Source organism: Setaria italica, chromosome I (genome assembly GCF_000263155.2).
Source record: "Setaria italica strain Yugu1 chromosome I, Setaria_italica_v2.0, whole genome shotgun sequence".
Taxonomy (NCBI): domain Eukaryota; kingdom Viridiplantae; phylum Streptophyta; class Magnoliopsida; order Poales; family Poaceae; genus Setaria; species Setaria italica.
Window position 1 is genome coordinate 25,554,932 of NC_028450.1, and position 26,448 is coordinate 25,581,379.

Genomic DNA, 26,448 nt, shown 5'->3' on the forward strand with positions numbered 1-26,448 from the left:
GACATTGTGGACCTCAAGACATACGCCAGATAGGATAGATTCTAGCTGGAAATCGTGGAAATATCAGTAGTAGAGCAACTCCAAGAGTATCTAAAAAATTCTTCCCCAAAACTATGTATTGGGGTTCTTCTAAAATTTTTTTCCCCAAAAACATATCAGTCCACAGCAGATTGCTAATAAATAGCCTCCAATATTTCAAACACAGGCCACGTCATCGTATTGGACCCATCGGAAGGGATGCGCGGGCGTGCGGGAATTAGGATTGGGGGAGGAACGCCAACGCTAAAATATACGCGGTGGCAGGCTATTTTTTAGCATCGCTAAAAAATTAGGGAAGGTTTAGGTGGATTGTTGGAGTTCATTTTCTCTCCCTTTTTCCTTAAAAAAGGTATTGGGGTAAGATTAACAGCCTCTTGAAGTTGCTCTAATCAACATATGACATCTTTCTTGTAAACAAACTAGCGAATATATCTCTTAGCCAACGTGTAACCCTAAACCATCGGAAAGGTGGCTAGGGACCAACCTTTTAATCCCCGTATACCTCGCCATTGCTTCCTCCAGCTTTGATGAGATCATCAATACAACACACAAGAACAGATAGCGTAGATTATTATGATTTTATTGTCGGCCTGAACCTGTCTAAATCTTGCGTCTCATATTATATCGTGCTAAAAATTCAACAAACCTCCCCCACTACACACAATCTAACATTCAAGGATATTCTCGGTGGACTTTTGTCTTCGGGCCAAATCTCGGGAGGCTCCGGTTGGGCCTAAAATGCTCAGGTATATGCTTGACCATAGCTATAATGGCACGATTTAAAATGCTCAGGTATATGCTAGATCATAGCTATAATGGCACGATCGTACATGTGTTGCCGAGAAATATTCTAGGTGTACTTCAATTCAAATATAATTAAAGTTATAAGCGTCATCAAACACATTATTTCATCTAACTCAATTCCAACTATGCAATTTGAAGATCGACTATTTGGAACGAAATGATATATTTGAAAATTTAGTTTAATGCACGCTCTACTAACACCACCAAACGCGTACACATGTATCCAACTTTTTTGTAGATAAGACCCTCATATAAATTAAAGGTATATTGATGGATCCGGACTGTTGTATCAACACTATTATGGACATTATCAAAGCAACACATGCCTCAACCTCATTAGTACATACTCCTTCCATCCCAAATTGCAATTCATTCCAAGAATCTTAGAGAGTTAAAACATCTCAAGTTTGATCAAAATTATAAAGAAAATTATAAAGATTTATGATATCAAATAGGTATACTATGAAAATATAATTGCTGAATAATCTAATGATACTTAGATGACATCATAAATGTTATTATATTATCATATAAATTTGGTCAAACTTGAGATACTTTGACTCTCCAAGATTTTTAGAATGACTTACAATTTAGGATGGATGAGTATTTGATTGGGCTAGAAATGGCCGAGTTCAGTCCCCAATCCGCGTGGATCAGCTAGGTGTGGAAACAATCTGGCCAATGCTTTGTTTACGGACGCAGTAGTTGATGCGGCGGTGCAACCGAGACGCGATAATGATAGACACGGCGTTTTCTCCACCTACTTGCTCGCTTGTAATTGTATCGTACTGCTCTTCCTTTCCCTAGCATTCTCTTGCAGTTCTTGATTAGAAAATAGTAAATTCGCAAAGATTTATTGAATGACCACCTATTTTTTATTGCTTCATCATTATCTAAAAGTTTTGATTTGTCTAAAAATAATACACTTAGTACTTTACCCTTTCACCTCTATATTTTTTTCTTTAGTTATGTTTTGTGACTTTATGTGCTATTTTTGGGTACATCCTATATGCAAATGCATTGCCGGATCTTAATATGTATAAGCAATGGCTAGTTTATCACTTATGTTCTAATCTACATTTTGTTGCCATGTAGATTGCCAAGTTTGATATTATGAATAAGAATAGGCAACCTAAGAATTAAGTTTGTATTTTGAGCCTATTGGTGCTCAACAATTTTGAGATTTACAATTAGACTTTTCAAACTGGATCGAACCTTGTTAGGTTACTGTACGTATGTCATTCCAAAATCACAAATTGTTTGGCACTTAATGATTGTTGTTTTGTTTTTAAACTTGCATCTCACAATAATCCTATTATTAGATTTCGATTGAGTTCCCTACCTCTGCCTGACTGCCTGAATCAGTGGTAGTATAGTATTTGTACAGTCTCTAAGGTTTTGGTGCTTATTATATTAAATATATACATAATGTGTTACCAGAGGATGGTTGCTATCCGTCTTGCATCCTGCTGGTGTGCATGAAAACCTTAGCTAGAATCCTAGCGAAGCAAGTGATTCATTCTCATAGAGTGATTCATTCTCATAGGTGAGTGACATATCCCTCACTGGGTTAATCGAACAGTCAGTCAGTTTTAACGAAACTTCTCGCCATGTTCGAAAATATCTTGGAGAAAAGTATAGTCAACTGGCAGCAGTAGGAAGCAATGAACCGACTGAAACGGAGCTTGTTCTCAGCCAGGAAACCGTGCTTTCGGCGTAGAAGTAGGACGAGCGCAAAGCATCAAGTCGTGTAGGGAAAGGCTTCCCTTCTCTTTCGCCCTATTCCGCACGCAAGTGCATGCCTGTGTTGCGTTCCGTGTGCAAATGCCCCTGCCGTCGCGATCTGGTCGACGATCGAGTCGATTGTCCCAGCGAAACTACTACTCAGCTCGCCCATCGCAGAGTGTATTAGTAGTACTAATCGTACATGCCAGGAGTTACGCTACTCCTCTGCATGCAGTGAACTAGTGAAGCCGTTCTCTAATCATTGCATCATTTGACTAAGAGCAGAATAATAAAGACAAGAAAGTTCAGTAGCGTAATCCTGCACAAGAAACTTAGATCCCGTTTGGATACTGCTAAAATTTAGCACTGTCACATTGAATGTTTGGATGCTAATTAGGAGTATTAAACATAGACTAATTACAAAACTAATTGCACAGATGGAGTCTAATTCGCGAGACGAATCTATTAAGCCTAATTAGTCCATGATTTGATAATGTGATGCTTACAGTAACTATTTACTAATGATGGATAGACTTTAAATTCGTCTCGCGAATTAGCATAGAGTTCTGCAATTAGTTTTATAATTAGCTCATGTTTAGTCCTTCTAATTAGCATCCGAACATCCGACGTAACACTGCTAAAGTTTAATAATTATCCAAACACCCCCAGTCAATTAGCACTCCTGACCACCTACTTGGTCGTACCGGACAATTTTAGTAACCTGTAGCCATTTTGGCTCTTTGTTTATATCTTCTCGTCTGACAGAAGTACGGATCAGATTTCATGCATGCTTCCGTAAGCCTGAAAACGCCTTGAGGCCGTTACCGGCGGGCACACGTGGACCTTCCTATCTTCTTCATTTCACGGTTTGGTGTGCACACAGGCACACAGCTCGTGCTTGTCTACTTGTACACCTTGACTGGTTCGTCGCTGAAAGTTCGTCCTTTTCGAAGCAAAAAAAGAGCTATAGCCCAAAAGGGCCGGATAGAGAACCAGGAGATACAGTAGCAATGTGTTCCTTTGTTGTTGTCCTGTGAGAGTAAGAACACAGCACGTACCCTCCCGCCCTGGCCCCGGCTTGCTCTGCTCTGCACGAAAGGGATACCGGAATCGTGTCCCCTGTCCTCCGAGGAATCGGGCCAGGGTATCGTGGTGTTCACGAAACAGAGGCACACTTGCCCCGCGGGAAGTGAAGTGGTGGCTGTAGCTCGCAAGCACCAGCACCACACGCAGGACGCATGGTTGGTTAACAGGCTGCTCACGAGTCCAAATGGGAAACGAGCACTGTTCTGGCACGTACCTGGCCGGCCGTCCACCCGCTGTTAGTACGGTGCGGCCGTTCCGTTGGTTGGCACGGCACGGTCACACAGTGGAATTTCCACAAACGTGTTTACGCAAAAGAAAAAAGGCAGAAGCTTCCGGTCTGTTCGCACACCCCCGCCGCGAGTGACCCGCTTGGCTCGAGCCCAGCCGGCCACGTCGCCGGCAGCGGCGGATGACATGTGTGCCGACGCGATCCATCCCCCCCCTCCCGAGTCCCGACGGGTTCGCTGCAACGGCCTCAGCGACGCCGCTGACCTCACGCCCGCGAAAGTCCCCGCGGGCCAACAGCGGCCGTCCGCGGGTGTGGGTGCGGGGTGGCCGCGCGCGCCACGGCACCGGCAGCCCTGGGAAACGGCGGAAACAGTGGCCAAATCGACCCGGCCGGCCCCGGAGCCGCCGCGTCACGGGAGAACACCCGCCGATCGGGCACCCGACGGCCCCGATCGTGGGCGCCCATCGCGGTCGGACGGTCGGCCAAGCTTGCCGAGCCCCTGGTTTGACCGCGCGGGCGCTAGGGTGGGTGGGTGGTGGCGTGCGGCGGGCGCGGAAGCCGACGCGCGTTAGAAACGGAGGTCACCCGGCTGCCCCAAAGCCACCGTTCGCTATCGGCCCACGCGCGCGCGCTGCCCATCTCGTGTTCCTCCTTCCTTGCGTGCTTCCTCCTCCCTCCCTCCCGCCCCTTCCGCCTCCCGCGCCGCGCGCGGGTGTATTTTTATACCGCCCCTCCTCCGCCTCCTCCTCGCCTAACCCATCCGCTCGCCAGGCATCGCCTCCGAGTAGTAGAGTTACAGATTACCTTACGAGCCAAGTAGAACAAGCGCATCGCTCGACACGTAGCGAGCGTGATTAGTAGTTAGGAGTGTATAGTTTCTCCAAGCAAAGCATTTCATTCGTTCGTATTAAGCGGCTAAAGATAGTGCTGATTTTCCCCCCCTCCGGAAGCTAGCGATGGAGGTGTGCTGCTGCTCGACCTCGTCGTCGGTCCTCGCGGGGGGCCGCGGGGGCGCGGCACGGAGGCTGGCCGCCCCGGCGGCGGCGCGGTGGGGCGCGGCGGGGTTCTGGAACAGGGCGGTGGTGCTGGCGCACCCGCTCCCGCGCCGGGCGTCGTCCTCGAGGCCGTCCCCGCGGCGGGCGCGGAGGGGCCTGATCATGGCGGTGTTCGAGCGCTTCACGGAGCGGGCCGTCAAGGCGGTCGTGCTGTCGCAGCGGGAGGCCCGGGGGCTCGGGGAGGCCGCCGTGGCGCCGCGCCACCTCTTCCTCGGCCTCGTCGCGGAGGACCGCTCGTCCGGCGGGTACCTCTCGTCGGGGATTGGCATCGAGCGCGCGCGGGAGGAGTGCCGCGGCATCGGCGCCAGGGACGTGGACGCGCCGCCGCCGCCGCCGCCCAAGACCGGATCGGGGCTCGACACCGACGTGCCCTTCTCCGCGGCCAGCAAGCAGGTCTTCGAGGTCGCCGTCGTGCTGTCAAAGAACATGGGGTCCAGCTTCATCTCGCCGGAGCACCTCGCCATCGCGCTCTTCACCCTCGACGATCCCACCACCAACAACCTCCTCAGGAGGTAGGTACCTATTGCATCCTCATCCATTCCGTCTGTCTGGAGCTTGTTATCTGTTTTCCCGTTACAATTGGTTACCAAATCGACTGTGGTGGATGCCTTGCCATCTCCTTATTGATCAAAGAATCGCTTATAGCATTGCCATATGCTTAGCAGCTTAGACGATGCATGTCGTTTGGTGCTTGTCCTCTTACAAGCACAAGGGCCACTCGTTTTCTGTCGCACTGTAGATCATAGGAAAACTAATGGACCATTGTTTGGCAAAGCCATTTGCTCCCACCAGAAATTGTGGCTTTGCTTCCACCAGAAAATGGCATTGTCTATTTCATGAGTGTTGTCCCATTGGTAGCCTCAGAGGTTAACTTGTCAAGAAACAACTAACCATTGTAGTAACTGATCATACTGATATCATAGTAAGACATTGACAAGAAATTGTTCGTCATTGAACATGAGCTGAACGAAATAGATTAGCTTCTGTCCCTTTCATCATTTGTTCCAGCATTCATGAATATTGTTGGTTGTTGTAGTTTGGGAGCAGATCCGAGTCAGCTTTCATCAGTTGCAGTCGACCGTCTCCAAGCAGAGCTTGCGAAAGATGGAAGAGATCCCGCAGGAGCATCATCTTTCAAAATCCCAGAGAAGGCTCCTGCAGCAGCTGGAAGATCTGCTTTCTCCCAATCCTTGACTAAAAAGAAAGGTCAGGAGCCAGCAGTTTCATCAAAGCTTACACTCATGTTTGTTCTACTATAGGCTTAGTAATCTCATTGCACACTTGCATTGTTTATCTTTTGCAGGGAAGGGTGCACTAGATCAGTTTTGTTTGGATTTGACCACACAAGCTAGTGGAGGTTTCATCGATCCTATTATTGGCCGTGAAGAGGAGATTGAAAGAGTGGTTCAGATAATATGCCGACGGACGAAGAACAATCCTATTCTTTTGGGTGAGGCAGGAGTTGGCAAAACTGCAATTGCTGAGGGACTGGCTCTTCGAATTGCAAATGGCGATGTCCCCATTTATCTTGTGGTAAGCTTGACTTGCCATTGATGGGTATAAAGTTATGCATTTGCAATCCATCTTTCAGGTAAGTGGTATTCATCTGCAACTTATTTGCAGGCAAAGCGTATATTGTCACTGGATGTTGGTCTACTTATCGCTGGTGCAAAAGAGAGGGGTGAATTGGAGTCTAGGGTTACTAATATAATTCGTGAAGTCCGGGAAGCAGGTTAGTTAGTAATGGAATCTGAAAGATTATCAGATATGAAGCGGCATATATAAATGTTTTCAGATTTCAAGCTTCTGCATCTGGTCATGAATATTAAAAGTCATAAAAAATTATGCAGGCGATGTTATTCTTTTTATTGATGAGGTTCACAATCTTATTGGATCTGGAACCGTTGGGAAGGGTAAGGGTTCTAGCCTTGATATTGGCAACTTGCTGAAACCCGCGCTTGCTAGAGGTGAACTGCAGGTATTAGATTCATCTGATTTCTTACTTAGTGCTACCATTCTATGTAGAAAAGATCATACCTTACTACATTTCCTATCTTATGGACGATACTTGTTTGTATTTCTAGTGCATTGCAGCAACAACTCTAGATGAACACCGAATGCATTTTGAGAAGGATAAGGCTTTGGCCCGCCGCTTCCAGCCAGTATTAGTAGCTGAGCCTAGTCAGGTATTGGGGTTGTTTCTTATGAAAGTCAGGTAGTTTTCCAGGTAAATTTCTCTTAACCATTTTTAAACATACTGCAGGAAGATGCTGTGAAGATATTGCTTGGTCTTCGTGAGAAATACGAAACGTACCATAAATGCAGATTCACATTAGAAGCCATCAATGCAGCAGTTTATCTATCAGCAAGATATATCCCTGACAGACAGCTTCCTGATAAGGCTATTGATCTAATTGACGAGGCTGGAAGTAGAGCTCGGATGGAGTCATTTAACAGGAAGAAGGAAGGGCAGTCTTCAATTCTCTTGAAGTCACCAGATGAATATTGGCAAGAGATAAGAGCTGCACAGGCCATGCATGAAGTGGTAATGAAACATTTTCACTGCTTATGCGATTAAACTTTTTGGTGCATCTAGCAAGAAAATATCTAATATTTGATTGCCCTTCATTACTCAGGTGTTATCTAACAAGGAAAAATATTCTCCAAATGCGAATGATCAAGAGAGTGGTAATGCTGATGTTGAAGCACCATATGAAGACAATAGAGGGTCAACATCAACCTCATCACTCTCAGCTGATGAGTAAGTTTTGTCTGTCAACATGTCATAAAGGATAATCTTTGTTTCCTACATATATGCTAACGGAGGAACATTTCGAAATGCAGGCCAATTGTAGTTGGGACAGAGGAAATTGCAAGAGTTGCCTCATTATGGTCAGGGATACCAGTTCAGCAGTTGACTGCTGATGATAAAAAGCTTCTAGTAGGACTAGATGATGAGCTCAGGAAACGGGTCATTGGCCAAGATGATGCAGTTGTGGCCATATCTCGTGCAGTGAAGAGATCGCGTGTTGGCCTTAATGACCCTGACAGACCTATTGCTACACTGCTTTTCTGTGGTCCAACAGGAGTTGGTAAAACGGAGCTTACCAAGGCTCTAGCAGCAAGTTATTTTGGATCAGTAAGTCAATCATATTCTGATCATTGTGTTAATATTTCCATAATGTTTTATGTCTGATTGATAGAATGTGGCCTGACAGGATGTTTGCTTTTGTTTTTTCAATAGGAATCTGCTATGCTTAGATTAGACATGAGCGAGTATATGGAGAGGCACACTGTGAGCAAGCTGATCGGCTCTCCTCCAGGGTACATTGGATATGGTGAAACTGGTACTTTGACAGAAGCGGTCAGGAGGAAACCATTTACTGTGGTTTTGCTGGATGAGATAGAGAAAGCCCACCCTGATATTTTCAACATCCTTCTCCAAATCTTTGAGGATGGACATTTGACAGACTCACAGGTAATGCATCAGTGAAACCTGCTACATGCAACAGCTGACTTTAAACAGTACAATTACTGAACCAAATGTGATTAATTCTGTTCCCTTAAACTGATAATGAAATGGCCAGAACTCAGTACTTCTACCACATTTTATTTAAAGTAGAAGCCCTTCAAGGTGACATTTGAGATATGCTTGTTGAAATTAAATATCAAAGCAATTTATAAATCAAGGTGTTAACATATACTCGCTATCACATATGTTTAGGAAGGAACTTAAACAGTCCTAAGCCTTTCATGAAATAAGATATCAAGAGTCAAGACGTCACGCTAGTCCAGATGCTAAATTACATTAGTTCTTGCATATTTTTAAGATGCGATGTAAGTAGTTTACACTGAATATGTTTTTATTTACACTGGAACTTTGTATGGACTGCAGGGCCGCAGGGTTTCCTTCAAGAATACATTGATTGTGATGACGTCCAATGTTGGTTCTACATCAATTTCAAAGGGAAGACGGAGCATAGGTTTCTTGAAGGAAGATACTGAGTCAAGCTCATATGTCGCAATGAAATCCCTAGTAATGGAAGAGCTGAAGGCATTTTTCCGACCAGAGTTGCTCAACAGAATTGATGAGATGGTCGTGTTCCGTCCTCTAGAGAAGACTCAGGTCTGTTTCTTTTACATTTTGCTCTGAGGTGGTTTTACTGAGAATCCGTAAACTTTCTTTCTATGACATTAGCCACTTATAGATTAGATTAAATTCATAGTTGATGCATGTAACTACTGTGGTTGACCATACAACACATGAGACGCTAGTGGTAATCCACTAATCCTCCCCTTGACATGCATTTGCAGATGCTGGCCATTCTTGATATCATCCTGAAGGAAGTGAAGGGCAGGCTTTTGGCCCTTGGGATAGGCTTGGAGGTGTCTGATGCAATGAAGGACCTGATCTGCCAAGAGGGGTACGACAAGAGTTACGGTGCGCGGCCGCTGCGGAGGGCTGTCACCCACATGATTGAGGATGTCATCAGCGAAGCGATTCTTTTCGGCGAATTCAAGCCCGGCAACACCATACTGATGGACATTGATGCCGAGGGGAAGCCGTGCATGAGCCATCTGGACCAACAGATCGTCCAGGTCACTGACCCAACACGGGCATTCTGAAGCTCTGCACCGGATGCCCTTTTGTTGTGATTCCAGATTTCCAGTATAGTAGAGAGTAGAGGTCTAATTTTTTATTCTTTCAAGCGTCGAGATTAATAATTCTTTCATACGTAGACAGAGTATTCCATTATGTACATATCAACAAGATAGGGGAATTTGGGCAGCTACTAATGTTGTTCCGAGATTTTATCCAACTGTATATTGCCGAATGGGTCCCGTTCAATTGATCAAATATATATCATTCTGAAATTGAGAATGTTGCCCCAAGTTATTTTTTTCATGACTGCTATTTCCTCTCCTGGCTGCTTAGCTTTGAAATCGTCGGATGCATTTTGGACATTCTGGTGCAGTGGTGCTTCTTCGCAAAAGCTCCTTGTTTGGCGGATGTCAGTACCACGGTCACAAATTTGTCCCCGAACTAATCCTGTTACACGAATCTCGAATTCTCATGTGGGTAATGGCGTAATCCTGTTACACGAATCTCTAATTCTCATGTGAATAATGACGTAGATGTAGCTCAACTCTGGACAGCACACTTGGCAAGTTGGTGTCGACCTCACTTTTGATACCGGCGATACCGGTACTTATCTTCTACCTCCTCTCCAAAAACCACCACGGTCACCATCAGCGGGTTCTTGCTCAAACTCCAATCTGGTTCTGTTCGCTGTTTCGGCCTCTTTGGTGACACATTGACACATACAAGCACTCGTCTGCTATGCATATTCTCTACCGCCCCATACCCATGGGATTCACAAGCAGGCCCCATGGCTCCCAGGTCATCCTCGGCAGCCTCTAAAAAGGCAATATATATTTCACCGCTTGATCGCTTCCCTACAGACTCCAGTACACATAGACAGCGACCACACTATTTAAACGAAGTGATGCGCAACCCAAATTGCACGTTTCAAGGAGCACATGGCACACCTTGGTTCCCAGAGAATTGATCACTGTACGCAATTCCAGTTTAAGTTTCAATACAGTGCATTCAAATATCTGCTATCCAAAATTCAATAGGATTGACGCAAACCGATTGACAAAAAACAATTAACTACAAAAACATAGCTAAATTCTTGCTTACTATGAAGGCTTATTATGAAAACAGAGATGGCGTCGCTTTCAAACCCTATGCAATTCAGAAAGAACGAGCAGTTGATAATTGTGACTTCAGTTTGCCCGTACAAGCTCAGCATCCCTAACAGATTCACACATAAAGAGATCAGGTCAAGGAAAATAAGAGACGGAAACCATGAAATACTAGTGCAGTAATGGCAAACCTTTTAATTTGATCGAGTATGAGTAGTCTGGGTCCAGGGGGGATCTTCACATCTCTTAGAGCACTAAAGCAACAGGGGAGAGTATCAATATGTAAACTACAAATATTTCCCATCCTAATGTTCCATAAAATACAATCAGAAGAACTGTGTACCTGTCAGTAAGGAGCGGTAATGTTTGATCAGTGAGGAGACCCTTCTTGAAATTCTTCTCATACTTTTCAAGACCCAGTTTGTTCAGCATGCTTCTTGTCTGAGAGTAGTATGTATCTTCTCCACCCTGTTGCTTTGAGAATTTCTGCCCAATCTACATCCAGTACAGCCAAATGGAGAATTACTATACAGCATAACGATACTGATTAGTTTGCGATAATCATTAGACTGGTAATTTCACCAAAATCAAAATATAACACTATCAAAAACATATGTTAGGTTTTAAAGTTGTTCAAATAATTATGCAAGCAAAGAAAACTCAGAAGAAAGGACCATTATATTCAACTGAACCATAATTGTTTCATCGGCATACTAATATTATCTAAATCCATTTCAGGAATTCAATCTCTAACACTATCAAGAACCCAACCAGTTTCTTTTCCTGCCCAAGATGTTTCCAATTTGTTTTCTCAGAATTGAAGGACTAGTTTGCACATATGCCTAGTCGCCTATGTTCATGTAGATGTAGCAGACATATTTCATGGCAAAGCTTGTAGAAGTAACAATACACAGTAATGTGCAAGCCCCATGTTACCAGATAAGCTTTCAATTTTCATGCAAGCCATATACTAACAAACAATATTAGAACACAAAGTAAAATTCATTGAAGTAAATTTTCTAATTAAGCATGGCTAAACCAGAAAGCCCTGAAAGCAAGGAAAAAAAAACTTGAATTTGCTGATGTGCCTCAATATAATTAAAAAAAAGCTACCATATTCACAAGCTCAATATACAGAGACCACAATAGTCCTGTCTAAACCTCAATCTCTCTTAAAGCAGGCTTGGCAAGAAAATTGGCAAAATATAAAATCTAGTAATATCAAGTGTTGCAAGTAAAGCAGCTCCCAATCGTATTAATTGTACTTACCATGAAAAAGCCACCTTGAAATACTGCAAAAGCAGCACCAGTTGTAATTGCATTTACTGCTGGATTAGGAGTACCCATTCCGCTCACTATGGAGAAAAGGACGCCAGAACCAAAAGCAGCTGCCATGCTGTACAAACAACATATTGTCAAACACAAAGGAACAAATATTTATTGTTATTTGCCCAAAGCAAAGCATTAGCTAGATTTGCATCAAGAAATCAATTGTTCACCCAATGATAATAAGCGAAAGAAATGTTAGAATTATAAGCTTCCATTCAGATACGAAGGTGTTAAAATGCAAACAACCTTTTGTGGTCAATGGTAAAACTAATTGTTTTCACATCTTCAAATCAGTGAGATGAAATCAAACATCACATTGAGTACTAAAGCTAAAACTTCTTGAAGTGTATGAAAACAAAATGAAATTATAATCACCTGCCCTGGATGTCCTCTTGCCCTCGTATCCTTCTCATGACACAAGATATACCTGCATTCGCGCCAGTCATGACTGCAAAATTTCGAGCTTGCACCAAGGGTCCACCAGCTAAAGCCTATAAATCAGTATCCTGTTAATCTTGATGCGCAAAATAATTCGATGGAACTTATCAGACAAAATCAACATGGGCTTCATTCGCAGCGAACATTTACCATGTAATGAACCAGAAAACACCCAAACTAGTTTCATGATCATACATGCATCTAATTTCTTCATAGTCTAAAGACCTACGGTAGAAAAAGAGAGGCCATGGCCCCTGTCAACCACCCTACTGGCTCCGTCCCTACATATAAGGCATAGAAGTGAGCATTTCCTCTACTTTGATTTCGAAGTAGTTGTTGAACACGGACAATGGATGATTCTTTAAGTATTGGGAACTTCATGCGATTCATATTCAACCGTAGTTTTTTCATAACCATTTTGCTCCATTCAACTACAACTAATAAGCCTCCCAGAAACCCGGACTCACCAATCATTACCCACTACCCCTAACCATATTAAAAACCGTAAATTGCAGAAGAGACTTCACTCTGTACGAGCCACTGTACTCAGTAGGCGATACTAATGGTAAATTGCTTCCTTCTGCGGACAAACACTCTATATGGATTAGATAAATATGTCTGCAATTGCAATTTCAGGATCAAATGGTCCAATTTTACATAGAAATTACATAAATCAACAAGATGAGATTAGTTGACAACCTGGGCCTGCTTGAACGACGCCATGGCGTCCGGGTTGGCGTTGGGCGGCGGCTGCGGCATGGGGAACGGCGACCCTCCGTCGGCCGAGAGCGAGCCCATGAGCCCGCCCAGAGCCCCACCCTGCACCGCCCCCACGGCAGTGGTCACCGCAGCCTCGATGTGGATAGGCTGCTTCGCCATCCACGCGCGGAACCCGGCCTCAATCGCCTTCACGCGCGCGCTCCACTCCTCCAGAGGGTTGCTCCCGCCGCGCAATCCCCACGCCATCGCCGCGGCCGACGGCGAGGCCTTCAACGCCACGGCCGAACCCTCTCCCTGCTTCCCGTCCGCCATCTCCTCGCGACGACTCACCCTCTCGGCGTCTGCGAAAACGGCCACGCTTTATCCCCTCGGAATCTCTTAACCCCTACCTAGGGTGGCGTTTGGATAGGGGCTGGGAAAGGCAATACGCGGGCCTCTTGTTACGGCCGGCCCATCTCTTCATTTCCTTTAGGCCCAACTAAACGAGCACTTGGGCGGCGAGGCAAACCATGGCGTGGCGCTGCCTGCGGGCGGCGACGGGGAAGAGGAGGGGGTGGTGGGACACAGCGCCGTCGGGGACGCCGTTGTTCGCGGCGGAGCAGCGCGCGACGCTGGTGAACGTGAAGCTGAAGTGGGTCAAGGACCGGGCGGTCGACGCCGCGGTGTCGCGGGAGCGCCACCTCCGCACCGCCCACCACCTGCTCGACCTCGTGTCCTCCCGGCCCGGCCACCGCGTCTCGCGCTCGGACCTCCTCGCCGAGAGGTCCGTTCAGAGGCTTTGTGGCTCCGCATACTCCGCGTTGGAGTTCCTCGGCAGGTTCCATACCCTGTTCGCGGTGTCGCGCGGCGGCGTGTCGCTGACGGGCGCGGCGCTCGACCTGCGGCAGCGAGAGGTGGACTGCCTCTGCGCCACCGAGCACGACCTCGTCGCCCGCCTCCGGCGCCTCCTCATGCTCACCCTTCCCCGCTCGCTCCCGCTCCACACCATCGACCTCCTCCGTTGGGACCTTGGCCTGCCCAGCGATTACCAGGCCGCCATCCTCCGCCGCTACCCCGAGCACTTCGCCCTTGAGCAGCCCGAGGGCGACGAGCGCGTCTGGCTACGCCTCCTCTCCTGGGACGATCTTCTCGCCGTCTCAGAGCTTGAGAAGAGTGCTGACGGCGGCGACACCACCTGCCTCCCCTTCCCAGTGAGCTTCACAAGGGGATTTGGCCTGAGAAGCAAGTGCATGGACTGGCTGCGGGAGTGGCAGGCGCTGCCGTACACCAGCCCGTATGCCGATGCTTCGCACCTCGACCGCCGCACTGACGTGTCGGAGAAGCGGAATGTGGGAGTGTTCCATGAGCTGCTGCACCTCACTGTGGCAAAGAGGACGGAGCGCCAGAATGTGAGCAATATGAGGAAGCTGCTCGGCATGCCACAGAAGTTCACCAAGGTGTTCGAGCGCCACCCTGGCATTTTTTACCTCTCCAGAGTGCTTGGGACACAGACGGTTGTTCTCAGGGAAGCTTATGGTGGTGGAAGCCAGCTGCTTGAGAAGCATGCACATCCACTTGTTGCTATCAGGGAAGAGTACTCCACCATGTTGAGAGCAGCATTGCCACCAAGGACAAGGCGTAGAGAAAGGCATGGTGCTAGCAGCAAGGAGGATGAGGGATGTGCGGTGGGAGATGATGAATTCGAACTCTCCGAGTGATTGTGCTGTAACTGCATTCGATCTCAAGAGCGCTCAAATGAAGCAAAGAGTGAGATGAATGAAATGATAGATGATTGAATCAAGTTGGACAATCACTGAAACTCATGCAACGGATGCTATGCAATGATACAACAGCCAGCAGGTATATGCCCTGACTGCAGACTTAAATTATCATACTGTTTTTAACTGTTCACCTTTATGCAGTTTCACTGCACAACAAAATGTGATGTGTTTATCCTCAAGAATTCTAGCTAGTTTATCATTTCTGGATTTTGCAGTTTGTGACTGAGCTTAGTTGTTGTATAATTGTACTCCATTATTGTTATGGACCAAGAAAATTAGAATTGGGATTCATTTGACTCAACATAGCTTGTCAAACTGATATCTATTCTTCACGTGCCATAAATTAGACTACTGATTTTGTTCTTTATGTTCCAATGTTACCTATGTTGCATAAGTTATGTGCTCAAATAACAACATTTCAACTAACAGAACTTCCTCATTAAATTTCACCATTTCCCTTTCAAGCTTATATTTCTTGTTCTTCAGAGGACCTATTTCACAAGGTACTGCTAATTGTTTGGCTTGTGTTATTCCCCTTTTATGATTCCTTATATTCAAGGGAAATTTAGTTGAATGGCAAACTAAAGGCTTAAGTTGGTGCTTTAGTAGAAAATGCCAGTCCAGAGGGTTCATTGTTTCAAACTTATCTTTTTTCAGTAATACTTTTGCCCAAAGTCAGGGGTTGTTTGCTTGGAACTCCAAGTGACCATACCAAAATTGTTAACACCAAAGACATTTGGCCACCAGATTGTGGTCGAATCATATGCCCATGGAATTTTGGCAGTGCCTAATAGAAAGACTGTCAAATTCTTAATGGAATGACACGCAGCTCTTCTGCGCTTTTGAGAAAAGAAAAAAAGAAAGAAGGAAAGACTGTCAAATCCTGTGCCATTTCTGTGCTGTTAAATGGTTTTTACCACAATGTAGTAGGAAAGAACAATCATCACACTACGAGTTTGCAAAGGTTTTCTCTTGTCCCTATATTTTTGTAATCTTGGAAAGGCTTATTAGCTAGGGAATGCCAAAGCAAACACCCATTAGTTATATTGAGACTTGTAAGGTTTCAAAGTTATCTGTTGGGTTGTTTGCATATTAACTCCCGTTACTTATTATATAGAACTCTGCGACTATTTGCATAATAGAGTTGTCAGTTGTCACTAGTGCACTCATCTGTTTGGTTGTGAACAATCGAGCAATCCTAATTTCCTGTAGTTTTATAACTGATATGGGAACTCTAGACATGTATGACTGTTTCTAGTATAGGGAATCAAAGAAACGAACACCTTTCAGGTACAAGGAAAAAGAGCATTCTCCATTGGAGTAATCTACCAACGAACAAATGTGTTTTCGGCTTTTTATTAATTCAATCTGGCCTTCAGTCTAATGCTTCAGATAGGGGCACGGAAGCAATTTGTTAGATGAATTGCTCAGCTCTTAAGCTAATCTCTTCCTTTTGCAAAAGTCAATGGAGCAGGTAGAGCTCCTTGGCCTGCTACTGTCTGCCGTATATGGCAGCAGTGCAATGAGTAGAAGGGCAAGCATGCCCTGTCAAGTATTGTACTAAGTAGTAGGTAGTTGGTAGAAGCACTCATTCTAGTATGTACTCCAGTTTGACTTTGGTTTCTATAAGAAGTAGAAGAGCAGCTGCAGCTCATTAGTTCAGCAGCACCAATTGTTTCAGTGTGTGTGTGCTCTGTTCTCTATCTCCTTCTACCTCTAGCATATGTGTGTGTGAGTGTGGCTGTGAGTTCAGGGAACTCACCTTGGCCATTGCCAACAAGTGGCATCAGTGTTGCGGTCTGAGTGATTCAGGGTGGCGATGGCTGAGAGAGGGCGAGGACGAGGGCGCCAGCCTGCCTCTGTTGGCGCCGGCCGTCTCTATCACCGGAGTGTCGCGGGGCGACGTACATGGTGAAGAAGACGGTGCGGGACATCGGCGGCGCGTAGTACCCCATCCTCACCCGCAGCAACTACGCCGAATGGCAAGTGATGATGAAGGTGATGATGAAGGCAAGGGGCCTTTGGAAGTCCGTGAGCATCGGCACGGACCACGAGCAAGAAGACCAGATGGCCATGGAGGCCATCCTGAAGGGCATGCCGTCGGAGTTCTCTGTCGCGCTCGGCTCCAAGGATACGGCGAAGGAGGCCTGGGAGAGCCTCAAGATGATGCGCCTCGGCAACGACCGCGTGCGGAAGGCGAAGGCGCAGCAGCTCCGCCACGAGTACGAGGCAATCATCTTCCGCGACGGCGAGGCCGTCGAGGACTTCGTGCTCCGGCTCACGACGATGGTGAGCCAGCTGGGGTCGCTGGGTGACACCATCACCAAGGAGGAGGCCGTCGCCAAGTTCTTGCGGGTCGTCCCCTCGTGATTCGCCCAAATTGCAATGTCAATCGAGACGTTGCTCGAAATAAGCGAGCTCACGATTGAAGACACTGCGGAGCGGCTCGATGCGGTTGAGGACCGCGTCGTGGAGGCGCCGGCGGGCTGCTCATTGAGGAGCAGTGGGCGGCGCGTGTGCGCGAGCGGAAGACAGGGGAGGAGTCCTCTATTTCGCGCGGCGGCAGTGGTGGCGGACGTGGAAGAGGACGCAGCAAGACAAGGAAGAAAGGAGGTGGTGGCGGCAAAGAAGGCAGCGGCAATGACGGCGGCCGCCGCAGGGACCAATGCCTGAACTGCGGCAAAACCAGGCACTGGGCTCGAGAATGCAAGCAGCCGCGCCGCCAAGACTGCGCGCACCTGGCCCAAGAAGAGGAGGAGGAGCCCGCCCTCCTGATGGTGCAGGTGTGTGCCCTCAGCGACAGGGTTGAGGAAGCCCTGAGCGCACGCGTTGTGCTCGACGAAAGGCACCAACCTCGGACGCGAAGGCAATGAAGCAGAGCGGTGGTACCTTCACTCCAGCGCGAGCAACCACATGATGGGGAACAGAGAGGCCCTCTCCGAGCTCGACACCAGCATCGTTGGCACGGTCAAGTTCGGCGACAACTCCAGTGTTGACATCCAAGGCCGTGGGACGTTCCTGTTCCACTGCAAGTCCGGCGAGCACCGCGCATTGACGGACGTCTACTTCACCCCAAGCTCCGCAGCAACATCATCAGCATCGGCCAATTGGATGAGCGAGGCTGCCAGGTGCTGATTGACAGTGGAGTTCTCCGCATCCACGATCGCGAGTGCAAGCTGCTCGCTAAGGTGGAGCGCACCAGGAACCGGCTCTACGTTCTAGAGTTGACCATCGCGCGGCCGGTGTGCCTGTCGGCAAGGTAAGACGACGAGGCGTGGCGATGGCATGTGTGTTTCGGCCACTAGAGCTTCGACGCCCTCGCAAGCCTGGCGCACCACGGCGTGGTCCGTGGGCTGCCGCTTATCGAGCGTGTGGGCGAGCTGTGCGACAGCTGCCTTACCGGCAAGCAGCGGCACGCCCCGTTCCCCAAGACGGCGAGTTACCGCGCGCGAGACTTGCTGGAGCTCGTGCACGGGGATTTGTGCAAGCCAATCACGCCGGCAACACACGGCCTGCTGTCATCCAAGGACGAGGCGGCGACGGCCATCCGGCACTTCAAGGCGCGCGTCGAAGGCGAGACGGGGAAGAAACTCAAGGTGCTGCGGACCGATCGTGGTGGGGAGTTCACCTCGATCAAGTTCGCCCCGCAGAGGAGGGCGTTGGACGACACCTCACAGTGTCGTACTCACCGCAGCAAAATGGCATGGTCGAACGGCAAAATCAGACCATCGTCAGGATGGCCCAAAGCATGCTGAAGGCAAAGCAGATGTTGGCGCCTTTCTGGGGCGAGCCGGTGAGCACGGCGGTGTTTATCCTGAACCGCTTGCCGACAAAGAGCTTGAAGGGGACAACTCCGTTTGAGGCATGGCACGGGCAGAAGCCCGACGTGTCCTTCCTCCGGACGTTTGGCTGCGTCGGGCACGTGAATGTGACGAAGCCGGGGCTGAAGAAGCTCGACGACAGGAGCACACCGATGGTGTTCCTGGGCTACAAGCATGGGAGCAAGGCCTGCAGGCTTTACGATCCAAATGCACAGCGCGTCGCCATGTCGCGCGACGTCATCTTCGACGAGGTGGCGAGCTGGAACTGGGAGCCCAGTGGCGTGGAGGAAACAGGCGGCGGCGGCGGAAGCCATTTCACCATCGAGTACGCGGAGTACTACGGCGGCAGCGGAGAAGAAGAGGCTGCAAAAAGTCAAGGAGGGGCCTCCCCTGTTCAGGTCCTGTTCCAGGAACAGGGGAAGCCATGCCACCACCATCCCTAGGAGGGGAATCCCCTACTCTAGGAACAGGGGAAGCAACTCCAACAGCATCGCCTGCCAAGCAGGCAACCCCTGCGTCCGCAACATCAAGCTCTGACTCATCAATTCGCTTCGTCTCTCCACTAGCAAACATGTCACCGTACGTCGACGCCGAGCATGATGGCGAGCCACTGTGATTCCGGGCGGTGGATGACATCGTTGGGGACGAGAGTCCGCCCGGGCAGGCGGCCCGCGTGCTGGATGATCTCGAGCTGCACCTGGGTAGCGCTTAGGAGCCACCCAATTTTGCAACGGCGGAGCAGGAGAATTGTTGGCGGGCCACGATGTTGGAGGAGATGGCGGCAATTGAGGAGAACAAAACTTGGGAGCTCGTTGATCCACCAATTGGGTGCCACCCGATTGGATTGAAGTGGGTCTTCAAGGTGAAGCGCGATGAGCAGGGGACGGTGGTGCGGCACAAGGCCCGGCTCGTCGCGAAGGGGTTCGTGCAGCATGAAGGGATCGATTTTGAGGAAGTGTTCGTGCCTGTCGCACGAATGGAGTCTGTACGACTCCTGCTTGCGTTGGCGGCGGCGAAGGATTGGAGCATCCATCACCTGGACATGAAGTCTGCATTCCTCAACGGGGATCTCGCGGAGGAGGTCTACGTGCAGCAGGCGCCGAGCTTTACCATCACCGGCCAGGAGCACAAGGTGCTCTGCCTGCACAAGGCTCTGTATGGCTTCGACGCCTGTGGAGGAGAAGATCAAGCTCTCCAAGGAAAGCACGGCGGCAAGGGTGGACACGTCGCAGTATCGGAGCATCATCAGCGAGCTGCGCTACCTCACGCACACACGGCTAGACATCGAGTTCGCTGTGAGCTACTTGAGCCGATTCATGGAGAATCTGTGTGAGGACCACGCCGCCGCCGTCAAGAGAGTCCTCCGCTATGTGGCCGGAACCATTGGACACGGCATCGTCTACCCGAGGCGGAGCGGAGGAAGAAGGCTGGAACTAACCGGGTTCAGTGACAGCGACATGGCCGGAGATTTTGATGGGCGGAAGAGCACAACAGGCGTGTTGTTCGTCCTTAATTCCTGCCCCATCTCCTGGCAAACGCAGAAGCAACGCGTCGTCGCGCTATCAACCTTTGAGGCTGAATACATTGCCGCGGCAACGGTGTGCTACCAAGGAATTTGGCTGGGACGGCTGTTGCAAGAGCTCACCGGAGAAAAGCTCTGCACTCCGGTCTTGAAGGTGGACAACAAGTCCGCCATTGCATTGGCAAAGAACCCCATCCTCCACGACCGAAGCAAACACATCGACGTCAAGTATCACTACATCAGAGACTGCGTCGATGGAGGACGGATCAAGCTCGAGTATGTTGAGACTGCTCGACAGCTCGGGGACATCCTGACCAAGCCACTCGGGCGTCTTCAGCTCCAGGAGTTGAGGATCAAGATTGGTGTTGAAGAGATCAAGCAAGAGCCTCACAATTAGGGGAAGATTTGTTAGATGAATTGCTTAGCTCTTAAGCTAATCTCTTCCTTTTGCAAAAGTCAATGGAGCAGGTAGAGCTCCTTGGCCTGCTACTGTCTGCCGTATATGGCAGCAGTGCAATGAGTAGAAGGGCAAGCATGCCCTGTCAAGTATTGTACTAAGTAGTAGGTAGTTGGTAGAAGCACTCATTCTAGTATGTACTCTAGTTTGACTTTGGTTTCTATAAGAAGTAGAAGAGCAGCTGCAGCTCATTAGTTCAGCAGCACCAATTGTTTCAGTGTGTGTGTGCTCTGTTCGCTATCTCCTTCTACCTCTAGCATATGTGTGTGTGAGTGTGGCTGTGAGTTCAGGGAACTCACCTTGGCCATTGCCAACACAATTGACTGAAAGCTTTTATCCTACAGTTATGGTTAATTGAAAGGACTTATTAAACCTAGTGTTTGATTTCATGATCCAACAAAAAGTGGATTTCTTATGGGAAAATATTGGAAAGGAGTAATATTATATTCCACATGTTAGGTGGGAACATCAGGTTGCTAAATCGAATTATTTCTTCCCTGCAGGCTGCATGAGTTAAAAAAGTTATCCCCTGGCCACGTGGCACTTCTTGTAAAAGTCTGAGGCAGTGAAGAAGTTTTTCTATCCTCAGTTACTGATAATAATGATAATCTCTTATGATTACTTTCAAAGACCAGTTGGTGACTGTTTGGACAATGATTGATGTTTGTATTATTCAGTCTGTCCTCATGAATGGATTACATCAACCAATCAGCCACTTTCAGAATCCAAAGCATGTAGTTGAGAGCTATAGGGCTTTGGCAGCATCAGTGCAAGCACTATTTACTGGGCACCTTCTATAGATTAGTTCCAATATCACTATCTCCTGAGATGTTCTGTTAATGACTCAGTGCCATATGTGCTGATGAACTACGTCTGAAGGAAGGAGTCTTCTTTTTTCTGAGTGCTTGGTGCTAATAGGTGACCTCAGTGTTTGCACCTGCTGATTGTCTTAACAGTGAAAAAATGGTACAGAAGTTTCACTAACTAAGCATGAAATTTTGGCAACCTTTGTTCATGCAACAATAGCCTGGCATACCTGGATATAGAGAAACGGTACTCCCTCCGTTCCAAATTATAGGTTGTTTTGGCTTTTTAGATTCATAGACTTTGTTATGCACTTAGATATACCCTTATGTCTAGATGCATAATAATATCTATGCATTTAGAAAAGCCAAAATGACCTATAATTTGGAACGGAATGGGGGAGTATCATTTTTCAGAATCAGAGGCCAAGTTTTGTGGCTTGGAGAGAAGGTTTCACAGGTGAGGTATATATCCAGCTCAACAGAATCAGAGAAGCAATACTTGTTATAGCTTGGCTAATTTCACTTTCCTAATCATTGTCAAGGGGCTCTCTTGTGCCCTTAGTTTTTGCCCTTCATTTGTATGAACAACACTGTATTTCCTTCAAAAAGTTTGTGGCAACCAGATACTTGAATGTTTTTTCTTTTTATTATGAGAGCTTATGTAGGATAAGAATCAGAAGATTCCTTACAGGACTGCAATTGATAGAATTTTATTGTTGTAATTTTTTCTATTCCAAGTGACACCCACAAGATAAGAATGGAAAACAATTTGTTCATATCTCTATGAGGATACAGTTATTTATGGGCTTCTATCAGGATCTTTGATTATCCACATACTAACCATGCCTGTTACTTCAGAAGATTATCAGGTTTACTTGAGCACTACAGTGTCCTGCAACCTTAATATGTGTTGTGGACCCATAGTCCATCTTCCAGCCTGATTAATAAAACCCGATATGTTTCCTTTGTCTCATTTCTTGTTTTCATTTCCTTGAAACTGCTGCAAAAAAACAAGGCGGACCTGTGCCCCTATGTGAGGTCTGAACTCTGAATAGTTAGGCTAATTCTAAGTGGAATTATCAGAAGAGTTTGGTATAGAAATGTTCAACCATGTCAAGTGAATGTTAAATGGAGGGGTAGGTAGTCCTATCAATTAAAAAAGAAATCATCTATTTAATGAATAGCATAAGATTCATTGAATTCTCGTCGCGCTCCTTTGTGAAAGAAAGAGTAGAATGAGAAAGCTAATGAATCTTAAGCTGAATCTCGTCGCGCTCCTTTGTGAAAGAAAGAGTAGAATGAGAAAGCTAATGAATCTTAAGCCACTTTCATCTGCTTATCCTCTCACCAGTATCACTGCATTTGGTATAACTGGAAACAGATATAATTCGCTACTTTTTTTGTCAAGTTTTGCACGTTACTTTATTTGCCAATTTCAAATTAATAGCGTCTTAAGCTTCTATTGGTCTGATAATTGCTCTATGAGCAGACCAACTCAACATTTTGAAGGTGAGATTCATTTCCCCCCTCAATCTAATATTCTTTTTTACTGATAGCGGGATGATAAATCATCAGAGAATTAAAATAAGGTTGAAGTATAATTGTGATTTTCCCTCATTTTTTCATCTTGTGATTTTGCCATTTACTATTCACAATTCAATGCAATTTTACCCTCAACGGTCAAAATAGGGGTAAATACGCAAAGACTAAGGGAAAAATCACATTGACTTGTGAATAATTAAGGGCAACAAAAGTTTAAAATGAGGGTAAAAACACAATTGCACTTCAAAGTTAGGACAAGATCATAAAAAAACCTTACGATAATGATGTCAGTAACAGCTCCAACATAATGTATGAAAGGCACAATTACTGCCTAATCATAATTTTTAGTTTGTTCTGTATCACCGAGAGTCATCATGTGTGGGATGCTTGTTCCTTTTCGATTTTTCAATTTCAGCATGTATCAAGCATGCCATAGGTGTGAGTGTGAACTGCATGCATCAACTCATCATCAAATATCTCCCACGCATCACACATGCATCATATTTTTATGGGATTTTAAATCATTCAAAAGAAAACATGCTCGATTCCCATACTATAGCATGATTATCCCTATTTATTCAAGTCCATCCAAACAGGTTGTGCCATTCTCTCTCTAATTTGCAATAGCATCGTTAGTCTGAAACCTCAGCTGGTGGTATTTGAACAACAAGTCCCTAAACTTGTCTGCATGGCTCATCTGGGTTCTTTTACTAAATTTTGCACATTGGAGGACCCACTATGCAATTTAATATAATAGAAATCATATTGATGAGCTGAATATGTTCTTGTAGGATTGCTACTCGGCTTGTAAACCCCAACGCTATCTGCTCATTGGTTCTGTTTTTTTGTTTGACTTAGCATAAGCTTGTACTCATAAATCATAATTATGGACGAGTCTCTGCTATAATCTGCACAAAAGTTGCCATGGTAGCAAGAATAGTGATCATGGACAAGTTTTGCGGTTTTCTCTCGTGTAATCGCCTACGAAGCAAACACTTAGTAACATGGCACTCTGAAACGCACAAATCATAAATTTTGGTAGGGAAACAGAGGAAAAGAGAATAAACTCATAGCCTCACAGGTGCACGCCCCGTGCTTGCACAATGGTTCAATATTACACACTACCTACAGGGTGATCTGTTGAACCTGGCCAAGTCAAGGCCTGACAAAGGATATCTGGCAAAACCATCGGAAGGTATTTGAACCGGCTTAAATGGGCCAAGGGTGAAAGTTAGGCATTTTAAAAGTTACTAGTCTGAAACTAGATGGACGGTAGAGTTCAGTTCAGGGGGGCAATATACGGTTGTTTTCCATTTTATTTAGCAACATTTTTAAGTCCCTGCTGTTTGTTTAACTTCACAGCAGATAATGTAGGTGCTGTGCTTGATTTGCTAGTTGCAAACTAAGGCCATGTTTAGTTACCTCCCAACACCCAACTTTGGCACTATGCAAAAAGAAGATTCCCCATCACATCAAACTTGCGGTACATGCATGAAATACTAAATGTAGACGAAATTAAAAACTAATTGCACAGTTTTGTTGTACTTTACGAGACGAATCTTTTGAGCCTAATTAGTCAATATTTGGACAATAATTCACAAATACAAACGAAACGCTACAGTGTGCTACAGTGCTGTCACAGTAATTTGGCATCTCCCAATTTGGCCAACTAAACAAGGCCTAACTTCCATTAAAGTCGGACTTCGTAATGATGAGGTTTACTATCTACATTGTTGATGAAGATGTTGATTTGTCACTGGTCAGGTCATGTTTAGTAATCATGAAGGCGCTGTTGAAGCACAGAACCGGAGAAAAAGGAATGACGCATTATTAGCACCCCCACTGTATCTTTCTATGCAACAAAATGTTCAGTTTTTTTTCTGAGCATTTGCTGATAGCAAGAGATGCAGCAAAGTTTCCTATGCTTGTTGTTGATACTTTTGGGCAACAAGGGTGCCGAGACATGGGCCGGGGGCAGCCTGTACCGTAGCTTGGCTGCCAGCTGAGATGCTGAGATTTGCATCCAAAGGCATGAATGCTACCAGGTACCACATGTAAATACTACTAAACTGCAAGGCTACGCCAGCTGCTACAGCTGCATCATCTTGATCTACTATACATTGCAATGGAACAGTGACATGGTCTGTGCCGGTGCCGGAGGGAATGGAGGGGACCATTCCTTGGTCAATACACTCGCGAATAAATATGGTCGCTGCATGTGAGAGAGACTGCATCGGAGCCCACTGGCCGGGGAATCCTGAGGCGCTTATCTAATGGCAAGACCGGCCGAGGTGAACATTAACAAGGCCCGTAAGATGATTGCCGCTCGTGCCGTCCATGTTCTCCTGTTACTGACGGTGCCTTGATTAGCGTTGATCCGCTTGGTTAACTGATCCGTAATGTCCTGTTGAATCCCACAGGTACGGTGAGCTTCGTCTGGTCATCTCTCTCAGCCTCTCACGTGAGGACGAAGGGAGCAAGGCATTCCCCCTGCCGCTCCACTCGAGGCGGTCGCTGTTATCCGTGGAGCCTGTGACTGTGGGGTTTGACGTACAAAACGGGTACAGCGACGGATACTGCTTCCATGCGTGACAAACGAGCCAGCCAGGCAGCAACGGATAAAACAACCGTCTCCTTTTGTCCTTGTAATTTCTCATGGGATGGATAAACTGCCTGCCGAGGCAGGCAGCAACGAGCCAAAGACAAAAACTCGCTGTACAAATGTTACGGGCCTGTCGTGCAGGGGCAAGTGGAGATGGACAGGGGTACGTGGGCGTGCCAATTGATGGATGCGTCCGCGACCAGCTGCCGCCCCCATGCCCAGCAGCGAGACATGCTGCGTGCGCGCGGCCGTGCGTGCGTGCGGCTTATTCTACATTTCTATGCGACGGTGGCGGCCGTGGCCGGAGCGGGAGGAGGACGAGAGGATGCTAAGCTGGCTCGAAGCTGTGTGCACCGAGATAGTTGTAAACCGGCAAATGATTGACCCCGTCTGAAACAGCTCGGAATGATTGGTGTACCGGACCGGAAGATGCCGTTGCTGGCTGCTGCATTGCTGCAACGCTGCTGGTACTGGCCGTGGCAGGGGCATGGCCGCGCTGGAGATCTCATCTGATCGTGCTTTGCAAGCGCAAGGCTCCAAGCTGCGAGGGGTGGTTGTGGTGGCCAGGAAGAGACGGGTGGTGATGGTTAGTGACGGGGCGTACTGTTGGCGAGTCAAAGATCCGGGATTGTCCAGTCTGATGCTCTGTGCTGCTACCTGACAAGCATAATCCAATCTTGGTCGTCTGGATTGTGGTCTGTGGAGCCAAGTAGGCATGCGCTTGGTTTGGGCCTTTGGGGTCGTGGCTAGAGGCTAGAGCATGGGAACTTCGAATCCGGAATGGTGAATCGGTGATGACGGATG

At 47.1% G+C, this 26,448-nt stretch overlaps 3 protein-coding genes across 3 annotated transcripts; 2 read left to right on the forward strand and 1 right to left on the reverse strand.

The window, feature by feature from the left end:
- Window positions 1-4,604: 4,604 nt before the first annotated feature.
- LOC101756004 (chaperone protein ClpD1, chloroplastic) lies at window positions 4,605-9,626 on the forward strand. The gene is made up of 12 exons (XM_012848135.2): window positions 4,605-5,450; window positions 5,975-6,144; window positions 6,242-6,471; window positions 6,562-6,670; window positions 6,789-6,916; window positions 7,023-7,124; window positions 7,202-7,483; window positions 7,575-7,699; window positions 7,783-8,077; window positions 8,183-8,416; window positions 8,834-9,064; window positions 9,253-9,626. The coding sequence occupies exons 1-12, from the start codon at window positions 4,840-4,842 to the stop codon at window positions 9,562-9,564; spliced, it is 2,829 nt and encodes a 942-aa protein (XP_012703589.1). The 5' UTR covers window positions 4,605-4,839; the 3' UTR covers window positions 9,565-9,626.
- An 833-nt stretch (window positions 9,627-10,459) lies between these two features.
- Window positions 10,460-13,511, reverse strand: LOC101769651. Its single transcript, XM_004952560.2, has 6 exons — window positions 13,114-13,511; window positions 12,352-12,467; window positions 11,917-12,043; window positions 10,991-11,142; window positions 10,839-10,901; window positions 10,460-10,756 (listed from the first exon to the last, which is right to left on the reverse strand). Exons 1-6 carry the CDS (start codon window positions 13,444-13,446, stop codon window positions 10,729-10,731), a joined length of 819 nt encoding a protein of 272 aa, XP_004952617.1. The 5' UTR covers window positions 13,447-13,511; the 3' UTR covers window positions 10,460-10,728.
- A 112-nt stretch (window positions 13,512-13,623) lies between these two features.
- Window positions 13,624-22,280, forward strand: LOC101769248 (protein ROOT PRIMORDIUM DEFECTIVE 1). The gene is made up of 2 exons (XM_004952558.3): window positions 13,624-14,973; window positions 21,198-22,280. The coding sequence occupies exon 1, from the start codon at window positions 13,644-13,646 to the stop codon at window positions 14,829-14,831; it is 1,188 nt and encodes a 395-aa protein (XP_004952615.1). The 5' UTR covers window positions 13,624-13,643; the 3' UTR covers window positions 14,832-14,973; window positions 21,198-22,280.
- The last annotated feature ends 4,168 nt before the right edge of the window (window positions 22,281-26,448 follow it).